Source organism: Rhopalosiphum padi, chromosome 3 (assembly GCF_020882245.1).
Source record: "Rhopalosiphum padi isolate XX-2018 chromosome 3, ASM2088224v1, whole genome shotgun sequence".
NCBI lineage: Eukaryota > Metazoa > Arthropoda > Insecta > Hemiptera > Aphididae > Rhopalosiphum > Rhopalosiphum padi.
Genome location: NC_083599.1, coordinates 46,874,399 through 46,899,031, shown reverse-complemented (window position 1 = coordinate 46,899,031; position 24,633 = coordinate 46,874,399). Strand labels below are relative to the sequence as shown.

Below are 24,633 nucleotides of genomic sequence, written 5' to 3'. Positions count from 1 at the left end.
ACTGCGGGATAAATTTCTAGGGGCGCTAAAGACTCTCTGGTACCCCCCTTTTTTTCCTCCACGAATAATAATATTAATAATAATACAATATACTCTCTCGTGTAGAGTATTATATACTTATTATAATATATTATTATGTTTGAGCACGCGTCATTAAACATACGGCTGTGGTATAGACGTTAATAATATAGGTTTGCTTGTGCGTGTGTGTTTTATTATAATAAAATGTACATGCACATCCGCGCCAGGTAAACTGCGATAAATCAAGTTCTCTGATTACGCGTTTAGGGTCGGTGAGGAAAAAATATGAAAAAAAAAACACCAATGGTCTTGCTTTTCCGACGCGAAACCATTACGTGCGATAATGACAATATCATATTATTAGACAATATGTTACACATAATAATATAATATTATACAGCCTTACAGGCCACAGAGTGATACAATTTAAACGTTCGCATTCATAATTTCTAAGTTTTTAAAAGTTTTAAATTGTTCAATTCCTTATTGTTATTACTTTTATAAGCTACTCATTGCTCGAAAATTAATTTTCATTATGACTTATTTAAATTCGAATTACTCTGAAAAATATTCTGATTTGGAACATAGAAATAATGTGCATTTTTAATATTCAACAAAGTAAATTAATTGTTAATTGTTTTTGCAACAAAATTGATATTGAAATTTTATTTAAGAAAAATATATATTTTTTTTTTTAAGTTAAAACTTTTTGAAATAATATGTGTGTAATGTATAGACACTCAAATAGATCACCTGGTACATAATATACGCATGTGTAATGGGTTATCAATTATCATATACCCTGACTATGTTTTATTTATGCTTAGTGCACTGCACATTATATATTATTATCTTCGTAATCCCGTACATTATGATATAATATTATAAATATAACCACCGTATTATCATAGATTAATCTTATAATCGGGCATTAGTATTACACTATGCGCATTTTATTTGATTATTTTTTGTATTATTTTTTCATATTTTATAATTGTATCATTAATATCACTGTACAAGCGATTATTGCGTATTTGCATATATTATAATATAATATTACATTATTTAGGTACGATTTTTGAAATCGTAATCGCGATTTGCGCAACCACACGTTTAGGCGTAGTTCCATAGGTTTGTTTTTAATCTTAGCTCTATTCTTCGATATACCTACCTAAGTTGGACGATTCGCAGGAAACATGATTGTAATCGTATTTATTATTTATTTTAATGCGTTCGTCGAAATCACGGTTTTTGGAATCTTTAAGTTTACCATGTTTTCGAATAGCAAACTTCTCATTTTCAGTTCTATTTTTGTATTTCCATGTATCGATAAATTATTTTGTAGAATATTATAATATGAGCGAAATATTGTATGCCTGTAAACTGCTAACTTACAAAAAAACAGGACGATTAAACTCCTTTAATAATGCATTTACGCAAAATATGATTTTTAGAATTTTCAAATATACGACTTTAAAATCCCGTTTTCAAGTGAATATGCGTCAATTATTCGCCAAAAATAGTTCGAGCGACTAATGGTTTCACAGAAATTATTCGAATACGACAATTTTATTGTTCACAAATTCCATGTATTATTAATTAAAAATAAGTTCGCATAGCTGATCACATTTTTAAATGTCGATAAATTAGTCTTTTCACTAATAGTTTTACACGTATACATAGTTGATAAATAAAATAATACATACGAAATAAAATAAAATGCAGTTTTTTTTTGTCGGGTAACAGAATGTAAGCAGAGAAATAACATTTGAATAATGTTCAGCGTGAATGGTATAAATTATATAATTATTTTAACTGATTAAGTAGATGAACAAGCAATAGTTCCATCATAAAACCAATTAAGGCAATTTTTCATCAACTCCACTCTTTTGGTCGAAAACAATAATATTTTTTTTGTACTTAATCCATCGTCAAAAAGAGGAAAATCGTCGCTAACTATCGTCTTTCTAAATTTATTAAGAATATAAAAACTAAAATTTAAAGGATTTATAAGAACATTTAGTTCAATTTGACGCATACGTTATAATATTGTTCTTTTCAAACTCACTACGCTGGATAATTGCCCTGCAACCGATAAGGAAACCTAAAAAAGAATATTTGGTATGCTACCTATGCATTATATGCATTATAAACTTATTACTTTAAATTTCAATTAAATATATATATATAATAATATTGTCAGTTGTCACTGACATATAGATTACGTATCTTATAATAATTTTAAATTATTATCTTTTTACGAACAATTTATGTGCATCAATTTTTGTATTCGAATAATTTTCCGAGAATAGTCTTCGTGCGAACAATTGATGTAAGTAATACTTTTCTTTACAAGTACTTTTTTTTTATAAACACCATTTAAGGAGTAACTTGTGGTCAATAACTACAATTTATAAATAATGTTTTTTTTTTTTTAAATTGCGTGTTAATCTAAATTCTTACGATTAATTGTAGTTATTAAATATCTATATAGAATAGTACCTAACAAATTTAGTGTTTATATAAAACATAAAAATGTGTAATATTTAATTTAGTTGTTCTTATTATAATACTCGGACAATTTTCACAAATTATAAAATTGTAATAAATTAGTTACTATAAACTTTCTGCTAAATCAGATCTTTTATCTTTCATCTCTAGGTATAGATAGCGTAAGCTAGGAGTACCTTATTGTAATAATAATAAAAAAAAAAAAAAAGAAAAAGAACTATCATACAGAATATTGTCTTTTGTACTTAAAATTTAATAATTCTAAAAGAATAGTTCAAATTTTAATTTATATACATAAACATTTTAAAACTGTTTTATGAACATACAATAAAAAAATTATAAAATACTACTAAATTACACAAAACTTTGAAAATTTGAAAATATAATTGAAAAATATATTTTAAATAATTTATAATTAAATGAAAACGTAGTTGTATGGCTTGCTTGGTAAATCAGTAATCACCCTATATATCTATAATATATAATATCTTAGTTTTTAATTAAACTTCTTCGTCCTTGGATGTGAATGTATATATATAAATGTTCTAAAATGTTCTAGTATAATCTTATATAAAGTTATTAGGAGATTTTCTTTATTATTGTTACGTAGCGACTTTTGTAGTACTTCCTCTTCAGTGAATATATACCTGCACAACCCCGTTTTTATCTAGTTTAGAAATTGGCAAAACGTGATCAATTATTTTCATTTTATGGAGTGCATCTTCTATACTCTATAGTCTATCGTATATAATATAATATATAGGTAGTCATTAGTGGATACGATGACAGCCAAAGTTGTAGGTATCTATTGCGAAAATATTGCATTGAGTTTTATAACTTTGCCATACTCTACAACAGTGTTTAATAATGTACTATATATTATATATAGTTAAAGCTAGAACTTTAATGCTTTAAAAATGTACTAAATATAAGTGAAGTTGTGCAAATTTGCGTTTACAAAACGAAAATTGTGTAGCGTGCACTTATTGTTATTATTATTTTTGTTTTATTGTTATTCTTTAATTTATATATTTTTACGTATATGTTATAGTACCTAAGTTTATTTTACATTTTAGTAAATTTTAAATTGAATTATATATTATTGTTCTTTCTAAACTATTAATATCTGACATTTATAGTAATTTTACAATAGATGGATAACTGCGACGTATATACCACTATACTGTATAATACTATATATGTGTAATAGCGTTATAAAATAATAATATGATTTTTGGAATCTAAATATACAAATATATTTTTATATTGGTCCGAAATAAAATTTAGCTGTATTTTTTTTCATTACTAATTTTTTTAGTTACATGTCTAACTAGTTGGTTATCTCAAGATCAATGTCGAGTTTAAATTTTTCCAGTTTTAGATATATTATTAGTGCTACATCTATGGTGTTTGTATTTTGCATTTTTCGATCTTTTCCTTGTACTTGTGCTATTTTGTCAGTTAGAGTTTGGTCGTTTGTGTATTGTGTTACACCACGTATTTTTCATATAATATGGGTTTTTATTTTCTATTGTAATGAAATAACTCTAAATGTTGAATTTATAAAATTACCAAAAACTTAAAATTTCAAATCATTATCTTTACTTTTTATTTCAGAAATTTGTAATAATATATGTAGTATTTTATTTTATAAAATATGTACTGCACAATTGTAAAATCGGGAAATTAATTTTCTATAATCTTAAATATACACATTACTAACTTCTAATCTGACGAATAATGTTAGGTAATATAGACATTTTTGAAGCAATCGAAATAGTAGGAGGTGTAGACAGCAGAGTGATGCAAGAATAGGAAGAGTATGTAGAAGAGTATCTTTAGTAAGACACGCGTTGATCAAGGTTCAGATTGGGTCGGCACTTCGGCAGAAATATAATTTTCATAACCACCTGTTTTACTCGTAACTCGTAATCAAAGTTCTAAAAAAAATTATGTGTCATTAAAATTAAATATGATGTTAACAAAAGTGAGCTATGAAAAAAAAATTCCTGTTGATTGGGGATTTAGAAAAATGTATAAACATAAAGTACCTATTTATGAACGTTTTATTGTAGATCCCCCACCTCCGGCCTTTTTTCTGCAGTATACACGTACTTGACTTGTTATCGCCCCTGCACACTCTACGATTTAAGTGTACAATTCTCAGTGCAATCAGTCAGTTCCTTTTTTCTTTAGTGTAGTGAATTAGTGAAGTCCGTGTTCAGTTTACTTCAGTAAATCAGCTGCTTTATAGAAAGACGTGTGCTTAAACATAACTTAATCCAATAATTTATACCAATATTTATACTGTATAATTTAATATAAATACCCTCCAAAGTTGACAGTTTATCAGCTCCTCCGGTATGTATGAACTCTATGCAGAGATTAATCAAAAATTGCCATTTTTGCGCTGAAGCATATCTGCGCTACATAAATTCGAGTAAAGGGCGCACAGCACTCATTTTTTGTAGAGGTTTCAACATTTTTTACGGCATATTTCACCGCATCTTAAATATACTAAACAAAAAAAAAATAACAATTTTGTCTCATTAATAACAATATTCACAATGTTAAATTTGTATTATAGTTCGAATTATAATAATTAATCAAACCAACAGTAAATTAACCAGTACCGATCTAGTTACCCACTACTTATATTTATAAAGGTGACAGACAATTAATATCCCTGTACCGGCTGTATGTACCTCTTTGCTTGCGCCTCATGTTTAATATTAATTTATACGTAACACTTTGCAAGGGATTTAAAATTGAAGGTCAAACTATTGCATTACTCTTATCTGATGTAATTTTAAATCAAAACTTGACGGACAAGCATTGTCACAGTGTTTAACACAAAGTTTGCGTCTCACATAAAACATACGGCATTCGCATAATACAAGTCACAAAACTCGTGCAGTGACGACGGACGGATGCTGTTTTTCAGTTTTTTTTATATATATTATTTCGTTTATCGCGTCAGACGATATATTATTATTATACGACGACGACGACGACGACGACTACGACATGCACGTTCATAGTGTATTCGGGGTACACGTATTTTATAAATAAACGTCTGCCAAACATAATATAATATGTAAATTGTACAATGATATGCGAAAAAAATCTCGTTTGACGCTTGTAATCGACAATATATTATATATATAATTTTATTATACGCTTTTACATAATATTATACCGTCCTTCCTACACTCTGCTGCGGACCATTGCAGAGATACGCCACAGCTTCAGATAGACGACTACAATTCACATATTATTATTGTTATTGTTATTTTACGGTTGTGACGTTATTTTTGGGGTGAAATAATTCTATTAGGTACATTATGTGAAATTCACGCGTTTGATTTAATATGATTGTAGATTCAAATCTTTTTTGTCATTTATTTTGTTCTATTGAATAACTTCATTTATCATTGGTTTAATTATTATGAATATACGTTTTTATTAAATGTTTTAAGCCATATAATTTAATATTAGGTTATGCATGTTATGTATTAGTCATGGGAATCATAACGTTTAAATAACAAAATTATAATTAGATTAATAGAATCTTAAATGTATTAATTTTTTAATAAAAAAAAAAACATATTTTTTAAATGTAGTTAAATGTATAAATATAATTTTTATCATCGTCAATTTACCTATCTCTTCAAATCTCTAAATATAGAGAGGTATCAGTTATTTTGTACTTGTATTACAAAATATAATGCAATTACAATTTAAATAAAAATATTCTTTATTTATATGATAAAAAATAAAATAAAAATACAACCAGTAAAGAACCAAAAACGCAATTTATTCGTTATATTATTATAATATATATTATTGATGATAACCACAAATCTTTTTCTACGGTATCACATGCTTAACAATATAATATATCGATATGCATATTTTTTCATTAAGACACCGGCCCCGACTTACGGAAACGAATAACTTCACAATATATGAGTAAAACCCTAAATGGTATTTATCCATGATATTATTATCGTTATATATAGTTCGCATTTCATACGCAGCTAAACAGCGAGAGCGTTTAACTTCACTGCGGTTTGTCATCGTATTAAATTTTCATCAGCCCATCTATAATACACTACTTATACAATATGTCCTCACGAGAAACTTTTCAGTCTATTTACCCACCTAACCTTAAAACAGTTATCTAAAATTTAAGACTTTATATTGTAATGTTATCTAAGATGTATGTTTTTTTTAACATTTCACGGATAATGGTTTTATTTCAATGTAAACCTATTATATCTCCAATAGGTCTACAGTACACCGTATGATAGGGAACGTGATAACGAGTATTATGTGTACATAATATATGGTATTGTTTTTTTCATTTTGAGTAAACCAAAATATAATATCTAAAACATAAAAAATTGTGCACGATTGATTAATCAAGTTTTCCGAAATCATATTTCAAAACATTTATATAATAGAAAAAAAGCTTATAGTGGAGGGACAACCCTATACGGAATATCCCGCGAGAGTATACCATATATATTACATTACCGAAGACATTCGCCGTGACTGTACATTTGATATTTTGACTTTCAACCAGAAGAACTTTCTCTCGCGTTACACGCCGACACACATATGTGGATATATAATAGAAGTAGGCGGGTTTTGTAGTAATATATGATAAAAGGATTTATTTCTTATGTCGAGTGCCTGGTCGATCGACGCGATGACACGGACAATCATACATCATACGTACATAATCGACATAAAATATATTATCATACGGAAATGTATGTGCATCGTCGAACTGCGTAGAAAATGCAATATTGGCATATTGGCATGTATACCTACTTTTATTCTATAATAATTTAATATACTATATTTTAGTCACAATGCCGTTTTTGATTTTGAGCGACGAGATGAATGTATTTTTCCTCTTTTTTTTAACCATATTCTTCCCTATTATAATTCGAATTCTCCATAATATTTGAGTGCTTGCAATATATAATAATATTATTGTAATGGTGCTGTACCGCCCTATCCGCTGCAATCGGAGAGCGTTACCTCCTTGCAGGGAGACTATATTTATTCTCGAATTGAATTGAAAACGTTATGTCGTCGGGAATAATATTATGTTTTACAACCAAATCGATCTATCTAAATATATCAGACGTGATACGTATGATGTATGTCTTTTACGTCGAAATTACATGTACGGCATAAGAATATACGTCTGCTTGTAAAAGTCGACAGAAAACGTTTTTTAGCCTCTTCGTACTACTAGATATCGATAATATATAAAACACATTACCAACATAATATACTGAAATACAAATATTATTCAATGCACATATTACCAATTGAAATAGTTAATAGTTATAAAATAATTCAATAATTATACAATTAGTAAAGTGCAAAAAAAAGATATTATTTTTATCATAGACAATAATTTCATTGACATATTTTATTACTATCGTAAATTTCATCGGCCTTTACAGTTGGGAACTTTATATAGGTCCTATCGTTCTGATATTATCTCATTTCTTAATCCGTGTAACCACGCGTCTCATAATTTCTTTCATGTGTTACTTATTTATTATTTCTCTACATACAATAATACGATTTGTGGAAATACTTTATAATATATCACATTATATCCGTATCCTTTCTGGTTCAGATTTTTATAGCTTATTATATTATTATACACTGATAGTTTTCAATTTTTTTCAAAATATTTAAGAAAATAAACTTCACACCGATCGCCAATTGTTTAACATCATAATCATCATATCATATCATTATGACGTGTCTGCTGCATAAACCATGTTATGGTTTTAAACAAGCTGCTTTGACTCGAATTGTTTTCTGACGACGCTGCAAAAATAATGCATCAATATTATATTATTGTCTTTACCGTTCACCTCGGCGAATGTACTCAGTTCAGACTTAAAACCTCATTTAAATGATCGTCGATCAAGGTTTCATAATATATAGTGATTTTATACTTAGGTACAAAATATTCTTATTGTATAAATTATCTACATCGGCACGTACGTACGTACGGGGCTGCATTATTGTTATTCACCAATACGCCATAGCACTTCCTAAACGAATCATATGTATAAATATATAATATTATAGACGGCAGATAACACTTTCGGGTGCAATAATAATATTTTTATTAGTCGTGCGTGTAATTAAAATCTTTTTCTTACACGTTTGTTGTGTACAGACTCAAATTATTACAGTGTATTATTGATTTACCAGTTTTAACTATATTATTATTAATCTATAATAATATAATATATTATATTTATTTTTTTTAGACTGGTGATCGGCCGACCGACTGCAACTGCAGTACCAAACGACCGACCGACCGACGGGCACCACCCGACCACCAATCGTCGCGTTAACCGGACCTAGTTCGGGTTGCGGTGCGAACAGTGGCCGGGAAAAGCCGTCAGCCAGCCAGACAGCCGCGCCAGCAGTCGTGCACATCCGCAGTCACAGCCGCCGCCGTGCTGAACCGACCGCAACTGCCGTCCCCCGCATCACCACCGCGACTCGTCTGGCCTGTCAGCGGCCTGTTCGCCCCAACCGCCGTACAGCCACCACCGCCTGTCATGCACCACCAGGTGGCCCACCCACACTGGATCGCCGCGGCCGTGCAGCCCTGGGGACTGCCCCAGCAGCTGGCCCCGTCGCAGAACATGTTGGCATTGGCCGCAATGGCGCCAACCGCGATGGCCCCGGCCACACCGGGCGCCGCGCCCATCGCGTTCATCGGACTGCACCCGCATCACCCGCACCACCATCACCCACACCATCCGCATCACCCTCACCACCCACACCACCACCCGCATCATCTGAACGCGATGCCGGCGCAACCGCTGCAGCCGTCGCCGCCACCGCAGCACCCGAATCATATGGCTGGCCATCACTCGGCCACGACGGCCGCGGCTGCCGCCTTGGCGTTACTCAATCAGCTGCACCACCACCATCATCAGCAACAACAGCAACAGCAACAGCAACACGATCTCGCGCACTTGTTGCTCCAGCAGCAACAGCATCAGCAGCACCAGCAGCTCCAACACCAGCAACAGCTCACTCCTCTGCCACAGCTACAGGTAAGCGTTTCAAAACCTCTCCTATAGCATTTTCGATGAAATACAACCCACACCTGCACTGGCTCAACGGTGTGATGTGTCCCCTTACACCCACGATCACCGTACTCACCCCGAAAAAAAAAGAAAAATATATTAAAATTAATATAGAACATATTATTTCATTATTTCTGTCTTAACGGCATAATATAACAGTCCTTGGTGTTGAACCAATGGGTAAAAAAAACATCCGTTTAGCATATTATAGTATATTATTCCGATTTATGGTCTGCGGATAGTATTACACATAGGAAAGTCTATATTATATTAGTGAATAATATTATTTTATGATTCGCACACATACACATATAAAAATCAAATAGAATGTCCAAGGAACTAATCAAAAATGAAACAATAAATTAATACGATATGTACAATATAACACGTTATACGTTATAATATTATTATACGTGCAATGCATTGTGTACCTATATCGTACGAGAGTTAATTAAAATTCATTGTCAGTAAAAACAACTGCTGCAGTCGCGTCGTTGCACCGGTGTCCGCTGCACGATAACAATGTAATCGACGGACGATGCAATTTACGAATAACGGATTAAACAACGATATTTGTCTGTGTGTGTGTATATGTGTGTAGTGCTTGTTGTTGGCTGTTATTGTTCAGTTTCGGCGAAAGCGGATATCACACTGTCTAATCGGTTCTCGCCACAATTATTATCAATAGTATAATAATATAATATAAACATTATTTAAGACGAATGATTCGTCACGACTAGGGCACGGACTTCAAAGCTTAGTCTCATCGTTTATTTATTTAACGAAAAATCAAATAGGACGCTCTGTAGCGACACTTATATTGTATAGTTGTGTTATATTATGCTCGGTAATTTCAGCAAATATGTATACAACATACAATATCATCTGAATCAGTGAAGCCAGACATGGTATGTTTTAACAGCGATGGTTTAATATACGTATAATGATTTTGGTCGTTATGTATTAATCCTGGGTAAGGTTGGGTGGCGGTCAGTAAGTTAATATACATATCTTTTCACAATAATATTATTGTTATGATAGTTCGGCGCCGTACCGATCGTAATAAGGCGCGCCGTGAAACACTTATAGTATTATTACACGCGTAATCCATATTATATGGTCGCCGTTTTATAGTATCGTCTCGCAGTAGGTATACCTATAGTTATGCGAAATGCTTTTGTATTGCGTTGTGCGGCATTTCCGGCCGGATGAAAAACAATTAGAACTGCTGGTTAGGAAATTGTTCGATACCTAATACGTAAGAGTATAGGTAGTGGAAAGGCATGTATCGACGCTACCACGTAACACGTTCCTAGTTCATTCGATGCTTTTAAGTTGCAATGATGTACTTTATTGTAATACATTAAACGGTATAAAAATCAACTGACAATGTACTTAATCGTCTAAAAATATACAGGGTGATTCGATAAGCATGTTCCTCTCCATTGGCCATTATAAAATTTAATATTGAACTGAAGGTGTTAAAAATCTGATATTTGGAACTTAAGATAAGACCATAATAGGAAAATATTTTCAATTATTTAGATTTCTTATACCATTGAAGAAAAGGAGTATTGCGTGGCGATACAAACTTGTTTTTTACAAACTTTTTTACTATAAATAATTGTTAAGTATATGACATTTTAAAACTTGATGTACTTATTGAAACCAAAATTCGAATGAATAGTTTTAGAGTTTGTAAAATGTATATACTCTAACTGCTAAGGATAATAGTTCTTAAAAGTAGTCTAAGAAATATATAAAATTACTAAAATATGTGTAATATTAGATTTACTATTTATTATACTTAGATACTGTTTATGAATTATATAATGATTATCGACAAATGATCGGTGAAATAGGTATCTAAAAACTAACTTAATTCAATTTTTATTTATGTATGCATCAATATTTTCAATATAGTCTTATGATTGACAATTTATATCAAAAAAAATTTGGTTCTCATATACAAAAAAGTTGGTAAAACCATGTGATACTCTTTAAATTTTATAAAATATTGAAGTATTAGAAAATAATTTGGTATTTATATTTACCTAACAATTTCGAAAATCAAAATTTGAAAAAAATGTAGGAATACTGTAATATGTCAAAAATGTTTAAATGGCTATATCCCTTCAATAGAGAAGTCGTTTTAAATTTGAAAAGAATATATTAAATTGTAATGAACTTTTTTGATCGATACGTCTTAGATCGTATAGTATGGACTATATTTAAAATTTAAGTATTTCCTACCATCATTTAGTTATGTATTTTATGTTTTTTATGTAATTTATTCATACATTTAATAACATTACGTTTTACAGTTTTTATGCCGGTTATAAACTTCCAACATTTCTATGGTTCCCGTTCTTATAAATCATAATAAGATTTTTCACGTTTGTACTCTTTGGATGTATTTAATGGGAATTAATAATTCAAGTTTTAAAAAATAAATTTACCAAATTTATCGTCAATTAGATCTAAAATAGTAGCAATATTACATTAAATCATAAAATTTATCTTATCATAAAGTTTATTTTCGTGTTCGTTAATATTACTGTTTTAAACAATGGTATAATATTTGAAATTCTAAAACGATAGGTAACCATTTTTTATAATCGTATTTAAAAAGTATTATTTTTTTTTTTTATTCTGATTAAATCTCGTTTTTTTTTTTATATAGTATCTGCGTATATTTACTATAGTTATATATTAATGTTATCGATTGGTCTTCGATGGTATTATATTTTTAGTCCATCCCAAAGCGATTACACTATAATATTATAGTAATATGTGGACACCAACCATTGCGTGGTATTTTCACCATAATATTATATACCTATAGTCAAGTGATATAATGACCCGTGGCAAAATAACACATATATTATATAATTTAAAAATTGGGATTTAGTTGGCCACCGATTATTATTTTATGGAGTAACGATTGACCGAAAAATGTCTTAGGTACATTAATAATATTATAATATGACATGACGTTTAACTGCCGGAAACATTACAGCATTTATTTGTTCGCCGCAACATTGACAAATCGATTACGATACTGTGTATTCGCACGTATCAATGAATCTCAATATTTTATTTAAATCGGTTCTTATAATATTATATATTATATATTCTATTGTAATAATGACATTACGCCTTTTCGTCTTTATATTATTATTATTCGATTTTGTTCATTGGATTATAAGATTTATTTATTATTGTTGGTAATTCAATTCATATAGACGAAAGGAACCAACGCATCCCGTCATTTCGAATAGTGCCAAATTACAAGCATTGTAGCTTCTTCCCATCATGATTTTTTTTTATTAAAAAATTGGCTACCACAGTCATGTACTTATTATTATTATATATATAAATATATAATAACATATCCTGATTTACTGATTCATTATCATCTAGCCGGAACCGCCGAAGCTATATGACTATGCAATTTGATTGGTAGTTTCATTTTATGATGTACAGTACTAGAGTGTACTAAGAAATGATTTTATAAAATTCGAATTTTAAAGAGAGGCTCACACAGGGATTTGTTGCAGGATCTTAAAAAAGATTACTTTTTTGTTTACGTAGAGTTGCCATTGGTTACAAAAGTTTTCTATTGGTAACAGTAATGGTACCGCTGAAGCTACGAGTATGAAATTTGGTCAATAGTTTATTTCAATGACGTTGAGACCCACTAAGAAAGGATTTTCCAAAATACATTCCCTAGGGAGGTTAAAAATTTAAAAAGGATAGAAATGAAAAAGTTATTTCTTGGCTTTTAAAACTTGGCATACATACTTTGTAATAGTCATTATTACTATGTATATATAATTTTAAAATTGAGTAAATTTACTGGCATTATTTAATTTGTCACGGGCAATGCCGTATAGCATCATCTAGGGCCTAGTTTTTAGAAATATTCCGAGAAACCTGATGTCTTTATACTAGTAGTTGTGTATAACTAAGATATAATAAGATAGCATTTACTTCCTAATAAATACTAATGCCACAATTTTATAATAAATTGTATATTATACAGTATCAGTATGGTGAAAAATAAACCATTGAGAGGTCAAATATTTTTTTTCGAAGACGCATATTAATTAATAAAAAAATGTCCAAACATTTTTATACTCCGGATTACCATACTGCCAAACATGACCAAATTACGCTACTGACTCCGACTTATTATTTTGTCATATACTAATAGAGCTATGTGAGTTTATGATTACGTGTGGTGTTCGGAAAATTTTTCGCATTCTGTCTAATCGACAGGTAGCAAAAAAAGGACTTGCCGCCAGGGAATAATCGTGAATCCTTTCTCTGGTAACGCCGCCCGTCATCGCCCTTTAATCTGCAAGACGTTTATCGCATCCTTTCCCTTGCAGTGTACAATGTACATCTATAGTTAATGAATCGCTGAATTCGAGTACGAAGTCCAGTGTGAATGCACTACCGAGTCTCAGTACAAGTATTAGCACCTTTATAATAATATGTGTGTATATTATATTACATAATACCTATAAATAGGTTTTTCAATTGCATGTTATCCCGATCTTAGATCGTATAGACTTAAGGAAAATATGCGCTCCAGTAGATATACATTGATACGAATTGCACGGAGCAAATAGTTTTCTTGAGTAAGATATATTATAAAACATTATTGATACTTAATAATATATTAAAATATTATAGTTTAATAATAATAATAATTAACATTATATTGTTATTACGATCACGTAATTTATCAATTGTCACTCGGCCAACTATAATATTACACCTGTTCAGCTACGGCAGCGAATCTTTGGCAGAATTAATGCACCAATATAATATAATATTTTATATGCCGGATCGACGGAAATATCATAAATATAATAGGGTTCGAGGAATGCATTAGGAAGAGACATAATGGATGGACTGCGGTCATTATTTCGGAATACGGAAAATGCCGCTGTGTATAATATTATTTTGTACTCCGCTGGCGAACACAATAATAATAATATAATATATTGCGAACATGACTCTTGCGAATCAATTGTATTGTACTATCAGTACGTTTTTTGTTAACGTGGCATTACTATCTTCGTTCCGTAAAAACTTTTAACTTTACATTTTATCAATATTACATATTATTATTATATTTTTATTAGTTTTAAATTCATAAAAACAAATAATAATCAAAATCACCAAATTAATAGTACTAATCGTTAACAATGCATTTAAATTTAAATCAATGGACTAAAAAACAAAAACGTAACCTACGTTCTACTACAATTTACTAAAACGCCGGACAAAACTTATTTTTTAATTTTAATTAATAATATCATAATATCATAAATTATTGTGTTTAATTAAAATTTATTGGATACTTGTTGATTTCGAATTTAGTATTTTATTTTATTTAATAAACGCCCGAAGGCTCAAGTACAATACATAATATATCAAAGTTAACAGTAAATAACAATGCTTTATAAAATTAAGAGTAAATAACACTATAAATATTATTATTATCTATCAATTATATATATATATATATATCAGACATACACATCTCGGGATATTACTATTTAAATATTAATTGAATTTGTTCAGTTTATCTAATAATATAATGTCCCAAAACTATTTAATCATAATTTTGAAAACTCAAATTCTCATTTCAAAAAGTGAAGAATTTATACCATACAAAATATAAATTATTGAAATTAGTTTAGCGATAATAAAATATACATGTGCTTGTGCGTGTATGTGATTATTGCATTGTAAATATTATAATATCTTAAAAATGAAACAAAAAAATCTGAATTTTCAATAAAAATCAAACATTTTAAATAGTATATGATCTTAAAATTAAAAAAAAAAAATCATTTAAGAATTTCTATTGTGTAACAATACATTTTATTCAATCAGACTGATTATGATTATTAAGCCACTCCAAACACTGAAAACAATGTTCAATTTTATGTATAGTATAATATTATATTGTAATCATTATCAACTTACGCATAAAGTGCAAACTTGGACGCAATCTGAAGTGTTCACTAATACCTAGCTGGCCTTTAGGGATACATTACTACATTAGATTTACTTTAAGTTACTAGAAATCGGCCAAAATCAAAGTCTATGCACGTTCATAATGCATTTATATACTGTGTATAACTAATAATAACTAATAAATAGTTATGTTAATATATTTTCAAAATATTTATTTCTTTGTTAACATTATTATTAAGTGTCCCATAATAGGTATTAGGTTGGCTAAATATTATAAATTGAAAAACATAATAATGTAAGAGAATAATAATAACCATTATTGATACTGTATTTAAGATATATTTGTCGAAAACATAGCTCTGTTGACGGATAAGCCAATATTATTTAAAACAAATTGATAACAAATTTAAAAAAAATTAAATTATTATAAGTACTTATTTTACGCATAAATAATACACTTATTAATATTTTTTTTTTTTTTTAATCTTATGAATTTTGACTCTTTGTACAACGATAAAGTTAGATTAATTTAGAACCATTGTAAACGAATCTAATCAGAAAGTAAAATGTTAAACAGTGCATAACTTTAAATTATATTTTGCAATCTAACTTAACTTAATTAAAACAAATATTGTTCCGCGCACAGTCGTTTGTGTTTCACAAAGCCCTACAACAGAATTAGAAATATTTATACCACGCGCGCGAGATGTATAATTATATTTAATATACGAATCGTCCAATAAAATGTAGATTTGGTCGTCATAGTTTTCCTCGGTTCGCCTTTATTAATAATTTTAATATGATGGGAATATTTTGTTTACATTAGTCCACGCAGGCCCATATCTCGGGCGGTTTACTGTAATTTATATCGCCTTAGCTAATATTGAATAACGTGCAATATAAATCAAATCTCAGCTAATTTAGATTTTTGTGTCGAGCCAGCCGCGTGTGCGTAACAACAAAAAACAATATCATTTATAATATAATATATATATATATATATATAAAAGCAAATAGAGTAGGTACACACTAAAAAGTAGTAAAATTATACGACGTGCGTAGTTTTATTATAATAATGGCGTTTTATTTACAAGGTTTTTGGTTTGACGCGCCGATATAATGTTATGTAATTAGAATTAAAAAAAAAAAAGCACGACAGGAAAATAATACCGGAGCATTAAGGCGGACGAGAACGAATAAAACGATTATACATTTTTTTTCACGTCACCGCGTCGGTTTCATTTAAATACAGTCGATAAAAAACTGTCCGACTTTATAGCTGCTGCAGCTAGATGGGTATACCTACTACCTCTATAAACCCATATTGATATATTTACCGGCCGAACGACGTTGGTTAGATGCGCGTGGAAATTTTCAGCTACGTCGATTATTTATTTTTTTAGCCATAACTGCGGCCCACCTCCGCCCATTAAATAGACAAATGTTAGCAAACGATACCGACTGTGAATCATTATAATATTACATAATATTATAGAAAAGCTAAAGTGGTGTGAAATCACTCTGTATATATAATAAAATTATGCGAACGGTCGGCGTGTCCATCAGTGCAGTACTCATATAGAAAATTCCGGATTTTTTATTCTTCTACGCAGAGAGATTCATTGCGAGCGTAATCAAATTATTTTGTATGCTTTAGGTAATAACAATGAATTTGTTTTATTTAAAATTTGATTTTTGAAATTTTTAAGACCATGTTTTCAAATAAATTATACAAACGTAAAATAAATATATAGTGTTTGATGCTTGTGTGTTAATATTAATGTATAAGATCATTTAAGGAGTATCATTAAACAGAATTATTTTATTCAACCGAGGACAACCTTTTTTTTTATTAAGAATTGTTAGTCTGATGAGTATTTTATTAAAATATCGATGCATTTGAATTAAAATTTGACTGATTTAGTCCAATCATCATACAGCCTCATTATTATCTTCTTAACTCATTATCACGGTCTATTATGTTTAGTTTAGTTAAATTAAATAACTCAAGAATGCAGTTAAACAATTAATAAATAATTAAAAGAGTTTTTATTATTCAGTAAAAAAACATGTTTGTTATAACCCTGTGTTCCTGTGTCCTCCTTAATCTTCTCACTACCAGAGTTGTATAACTTAATAAAAAATAAAGTATTTTGTATTTTTAAACTTAAAAAGAATTACTATATTTATATATTAAAATATAAATAAATAATTAATAATGTGATATATAATTAATCATTAAGAATTATGAATTTATAATATAATATGGTACAAAAAAATCTATTTCTGAAAGTATTTAATATGGGTTTAAATAAACTTAAAAATTTTAAAATGCAGGATTTGAATACATTTTTTATTTATGGAGAAGATTGGTGAATATTATATGTACTGTATATATTATCGTTAAATATTACAATTTAAGCGTTGATATTAATACCGAATAAAATATATTACTTGACATGAATACTAAAATATGACTAAAGGGGTTTGGGGCATACACGACCCCCCCTCTGATTTCGTCCCTAGTAACCGTTTTCTTACGTGGAAAACGCGGTAGAACAGAAATTACAATATTTATCACGTACGTCTCTTATTGTCATCACTGTATACTATTTTAATATTAAACAAGATTGAAATAAACAAAATATATCATGGCTGTGTGTTTTATGATCGCATAATATACAGGGAGATTCACCTAGCACGCTCACTAATATTTTTTTATTTAATAATGAATTTATTTAAATTCCGGTTTTTGGAATTTTAAAATATAAGACGGTATTCTCAAATACTTAGTAGTTATTTTACTAAATAAGGAGTGTTTTGCGACGATACAAACATTTATTTTACAGATAGAAATCATTATTTTACTTTAAATTATTCAGTGGATGAATTTTTTGAAAATGTTGATGTAGTTATTCAATATTTACACGAATAGTTTTTCAGTTATTAAAATATATATATATACTAAGGATTATGGTCCTTAAAAATAGTCGTGTAAAAATAAATTATTATACTATAATATTATATACCAAGTATTTATTATACCTAGTCTATTATTCCATTTCTTTCAAACCCATTATCATAGAACTATCATATTATGTAGTACACAAAGTTAATAACACATAAACTTACTATACTCGTATAAATTTTGATTTTAATAATATGTCGACATTTGAGCAAAAATATTCTGTTAAATGATTTACAGTAAAAAGAGGGGGGTCTTTTGAAAAGTTTGTATCTCTACAGGGACACTCCTTTAGTAGTACCTAACTACAAAAATCTCAAAAACTTAAAAATATGGTCTTAAAGTTTTAAAAAATTCCTAAAATCAGATTTTGAATATCTGCATTATACGAGACGAAAAGAGGTCAGCATTCTTCGTGAATCACACTGTATGTTATTGGAATTTACTGATTTATATTTTATATTTATATTCAAATACATTATACGTCTTTTTATAAATCTTATACACATATTGTTTATGGGCATTGTTTCGATTTATTACCGAATTAGATATCATATAACGGCTTCTGCAGTTATACCTACTAGTATAATACAATAGGACGGCGGTGTTTGTCAGTCCATTTTTATCTTATATATGCATTTTGTAAGGCATTTCTTGTTGCATAGATTCGTGACACTGCTATGGCCATATCAATATCGGTAATATTTTTTTTAATGTAAATATATATATATATATATATACTATGTATACTATACTAATAGACTGGATTTGCTTATAAATTATCAGTAGAAATGACTGGTCAAACATACAAAAGTGATGCAGCCTACAATCATATCAGTGTTGTGATCCTTGTATAATATACAATGATATTGTAATATTATTATTTTCTTATGCTAGTCGCCAGAAAATAAAATCATTATTTAATGTTTATTATTATGAAGTAATTACTAATTAGTTTAGTTTTTAGATTATACATATAATACCTACTTTTATGTTCCACTTATTTATTATTAATTTAATATAATACTTAGTTAGTTTGATATTTTTTTTGTATAAATAAAAATTAATAATGATAATTAAAATAACGAAAATATTACAATTTCCGAATATCACAAGATGACAGTAAGTTTTAGAGATATATTTTTTATAGTACTGTAAGTAATAGATAACTAGGTAATAAGTATTATTCTTTCATGCACAATAAAAATATTATCCAGGGGTCCGGCCCCTCTCACCGACAATTTTAAAAGCAGAAAAATTTTAGTGTTGTATAACAGTTTATTTATTATAAAATGTAAGTATCTACATTAAAAAAAAAATGTTGGATTCCTACCCAAAATTTTTTTTTATTACTGCCTTATGTAGTCTCAAGTCACGCAAGAGCAGCCCTCTTATATTTTTTCGCTCTTAGTATACATAAGGTTAGTCTAATAATATAAAGTCTATGGAAACAAATGACACGTTATTTTTTTGGTCTCCCGGAATATAGTTTTTCTTTATATTGTGTATTTTATTATTATAAATTGAGAAATTTGGTCTCTGGAAATATTTCTCTCTGACAATAATAATCAATATTCAAAAAAACATACTAAATATTATGTATAATTTACCAATATAAATTGTAATTGGTACTGGAGGATTCTATTAAAAGCTAATGAACACTGAATATTATTTTGAAAAGTTTTAAGTTTTTGAAAATATTACTATATTTTATCGTTGTCTTTATTTGATTTTATCAAAATTCTCAAAAATTAAAAAAACACGTTGATATTCATAAAGTAAAAACTTAAAAATAATGCTGATAAAAAATAGCAAAAAATGTATTTATTTCATTAATCTGTATAATATTTTATAGGTGGATAATGTCGGTTTTTCATCTTATAATATAATATGATATACCTATCCTATTATATTACCGTTCACAGTTTTATTTTGTAGACATTTACCTTTAAGAATTTAAACAGCAAACATCGGATGTCTTATCGGCTTTGATATCTTTACAATGTAAACATTTGTGAGCCAGCGATCGAGTGTTTTTATTTTATCTGCTAGAAAACTAATCTTCCATCGATAAACAGAATTTTGAAGTAGATCGATATCAGTTCAAACAAAATACACTTAAGACGTGTGTGAGAATGAGGCAACGCGTAAAAGCGTTGTTGAAATTATCAATAGCGACTACGCGTGTTATCATCAACGTAAGGGACTGTCTCGGGGTAAATTATATGAGACAACGCTTTTTCGCCGTGTTAAAAGCTCGTTAAATTCACGTTTATCGATTCTAAACGTACGTAAGGGGGTGATGTTTTCGGCGCCAGTGTCTGTTTTTATTTTGACGGTCGTTTAGTGTAGGTGTATAGATAGAGCAAATTCGATTTCTATCGTAGTTATAATATTTGGTACACGCGCGTAGAAATTGGCGAATCAACGTATATTATACTGATATTTTTCTTTCACTGTTTCAAAACCATATCAATTGTTTCCGCTAAATTGTATATTATTACCTATAATACCTAATCGTTTCATAAGTATACAACAAGTAAACGTGTCACATATTATAATTAGGGCCTATACTGCAGTGGCTAAATGCGAAATACATTATTTTCCGGTGCTCTATATATTATGGACAGTGCATTCCAAGCATTTGTCATTCGTTTTATGTTACAGCTGATATTTCAAAGACGATGACATATTTATTTTGCGTTTAAAAATGTTGCTGTTTTTATAATTTTAAAGAAATATTTTTACCAGAACGTAAAATTCGATTTCAAGCAACCACTATACGCTGTACAATAATATACGTCATTTAGTCAACAATTATTAATCAACGACAATCTGTGTAGCGAAACGAACTTAATATTTTCTCTTTTGCCACGACTGCGCACGATAGGTTTTGAAATAATGATATTCAATTAATATTTGTGGATAATAAAACAACGATAAATCATTTCGCAAGTCAACACCGTTTCTACCAACTAAATAAAATCGAAAACAAATTAATACTTATATACAATCATAAATGGTTTTGTTTTTGATTGATTTTGATCAGATATAATCACGATAATATTCATATAATATTTATATGTGTATGTGTATTGGCACGAAAATTAGCATATTATTCATCTAAAAACAAAATTTAAAGCCAGTATTGGTTCAAATCACAAATTAAAAACAAAAAAATTATCTGTAATTATATTTATACACATAAGAAAATTCACATCATAAAATACTTAATAGTAATAGTAAAATTTTAAATAAACAAAAACTAAAATAGGTACTAATGATTTAACACGATATTGTTATGTACAATAATAAATTCATATTATGGAAAAAAAATGTTGTCGTAATCTATAGTCGTTTTATCGATAAATTTAGTTTTATATTTAATTTTATTCAGTGAACAATTCTCGTCATATTTAAATATTTAATAAACGATTTTTACCGGAATCAATAAAAATTAATTCTCAGAGTCGCTAAATGGTGCATTTGCGCTACTGCAATCAATTTAGTAAATAATACTTTTATTTCGTATTTAAAATACATATTCCAATCGACGAGTGAAAAAGTGTTTACAATATTCATTTGAATACTTTTAGAATTGATAGATATCATATATATTTTCTTGCTAATTAACTTTCGTCAGTTTTGGAATAGTTTGAAATTTTTTATTTTTTTTTTATTTTACACAATAAAATATATACTGTCGTATACGTCACGCGATGGTTTACGTATAAAATAGGTATCTCGGTATCCGATTCCCAAACCGTCAAACAAGTAGTATCGACACCTGCGGTGAGCGCTTACTTAACAATCCTTTGGTGACCACGATAACGAGTACTGCGCAAAGGACTATTTAATAATACCTCGCAGGGTTTATACGTTACAACTCTAAGGTTGCTTTACTCTCAAACAACTGACCACGATAACGAGTACTGGATGTTTGAGAGTGAGATCTCTTTAACCTGGACAAAATCGTACTATTTCTCAACTGACCACGATAACGAGTACTGGAAGAGAAATAAGGTATTATAGTGTCTTGCTATTTTCTACTAAAGTGTTTCCTCGCCACAAACGCTTGGGTGCGTACCTCGATATGAGAAAAAAAAACAAAGTTATATTAATTGAAATAAAATAAGCATATAATAATACAACGAAATAATTTAAAGATATTAAATAATTAATAAAACAGTTGTTAGCCGTAACACACCACGACTGCCCGATCGCTCCGTTTCCGTCATCGCCGTTGACAATTTAATAATTAATTTTTGTCGAATCGGTATATTTTGTTGACTCCCGCCTCGCATATTCCGTCATATATACAACACCACAACAATACAATCTGTACAATTTTGCACAATTAGCATATTTGATAAGGGTTACAATAATACATGAGTACGTGAGTAAAAAGCCACCCACTAGTGGCACTTGACTGGAAGTTTATGGAAACTAGCTATATTTATATATACTGATTTTTTTTTTTTTTGATATTTGATATTAGTTCCCTAGCAAATCGCGGCACCATCTCCTTTTTAATCGACGCCTGGGGTTGCCAGGTAATGTTTGGATAGATAGGTTTTTAATGAGTGGGTTTTGGTGTGTTTGCAGCCGGGCATGAAAGATTATGTAGAAACGTATAGCTTCTTCTGTCACCGTTTTAATTGACAGGTCATTATGTATAGTGTAATTCGAAACAAAGGGTGGGGCATTTGTAATTTTTCGAAGAGCAATATTTTGAAATTGCTGAATTTTATTTGTATTGGACGCTTTTGCTGTACCCCATAGTTGGAGACCATAAGTCCATAGAGGTTTGAGTAATGTTTTGTACATAAGAACTTGAATTTTTAAACTGGAGTGTTTGTTGTTTGTGAGTAGCGTTCGTAGTCTGCGAAGACGGGCGTTTAAGGCAAGTCTTTTTATACGGATATGGCTATTCCAAGTGAGGCGCTTATCCAAGTTAAGTCCAAGATATCTGACTGAGTCAGATGTGGGAATAGAGTTTGAAATTAAAGTTGATGTTAATAGTACTTATACATACGTAGATATACAAGATTAGGTTAACATTAAATCAAGTAGTGTATGCTTACGATTAATAAGCGTTTTAGTATAACAATTATTATATACCGACATATTAATTATAATAAATGGTTATAGAAAAATTGGTTTTGTTCAAATTTAAAATATTATACTAGATCGGAAACAAATTATTGTCAATGCGTTTTTATAAAGATAAGTATTCTGATAATAAATACATTTTCGAATATTATTATTTGAATATGTTAATTTAAATATTTCACAAGAGTGACAAAAATAATACATATATTAGTCTCCGTTCGCCGATGCCAACCATCACTATTTAACAATTTATTCGACTGAGCTTAAATGACAGCATAGGCCTTACCTTATATTAAGAGATATTCACATGAAATTATTTAATAAAAACCGCCCATACATCGTCTTGATATAAATATTTGCGGTTGTAAAAATGAATATTATTAATCGTTAATATTCGCCAATGTTTATCGTGACTTTTTTGATCATTTTCAACGTATGTGAATATAACAATAAAACGAATGTTGAGTGTTGATACTATTTTTATTTTGGAACCGAACAGCAATAAAAGACCTGCGGCGTTTTAAAATATAATAATATGATTGGGCCAACAGTTATATTTCGAGATCTTTACAAAAAATAACAACGTTCGATATTATTTTTTTATTGAAATTATGTATTATTTTCAATAACTAATACTATTTTTATTTGATAATTTTGTTTTTCAAAATTTTACAATATACAAAATATAAATTAACACCATAATCATTTAATGATATTATTATTATTAATTTGTTATCATTTCGTTAGGAAAAATATAATAAAATATAATATAATTATTAAAAAAAAGTTGTTGTCTATTTATAGACATTAATTTCGTCATTATCCAATCAGGATATTAATTCAGGTTTTCACAGGTTTTGTTTTAAATCAGCATTATAA

General features: G+C 29.1%; 1 protein-coding gene across 2 annotated transcripts in view; it reads left to right on the top strand.

Moving 5' to 3' along the window:
* The window catches only part of LOC132926601 (pseudouridylate synthase RPUSD2-like), a 422,441-nt gene that overhangs the window by 75,886 nt on the left and 321,922 nt on the right, over positions 1-24,633 (top strand). For both annotated transcript variants that reach the window (XM_060990971.1, XM_060990972.1), the window contains exon 2: positions 8,847-9,647. In XM_060990971.1, the coding sequence (XP_060846954.1) occupies positions 9,144-9,647 (504 nt within the window). In that variant the 5' untranslated portion in view covers positions 8,847-9,143. The remainder of the gene's footprint in view (positions 1-8,846; positions 9,648-24,633) is intronic.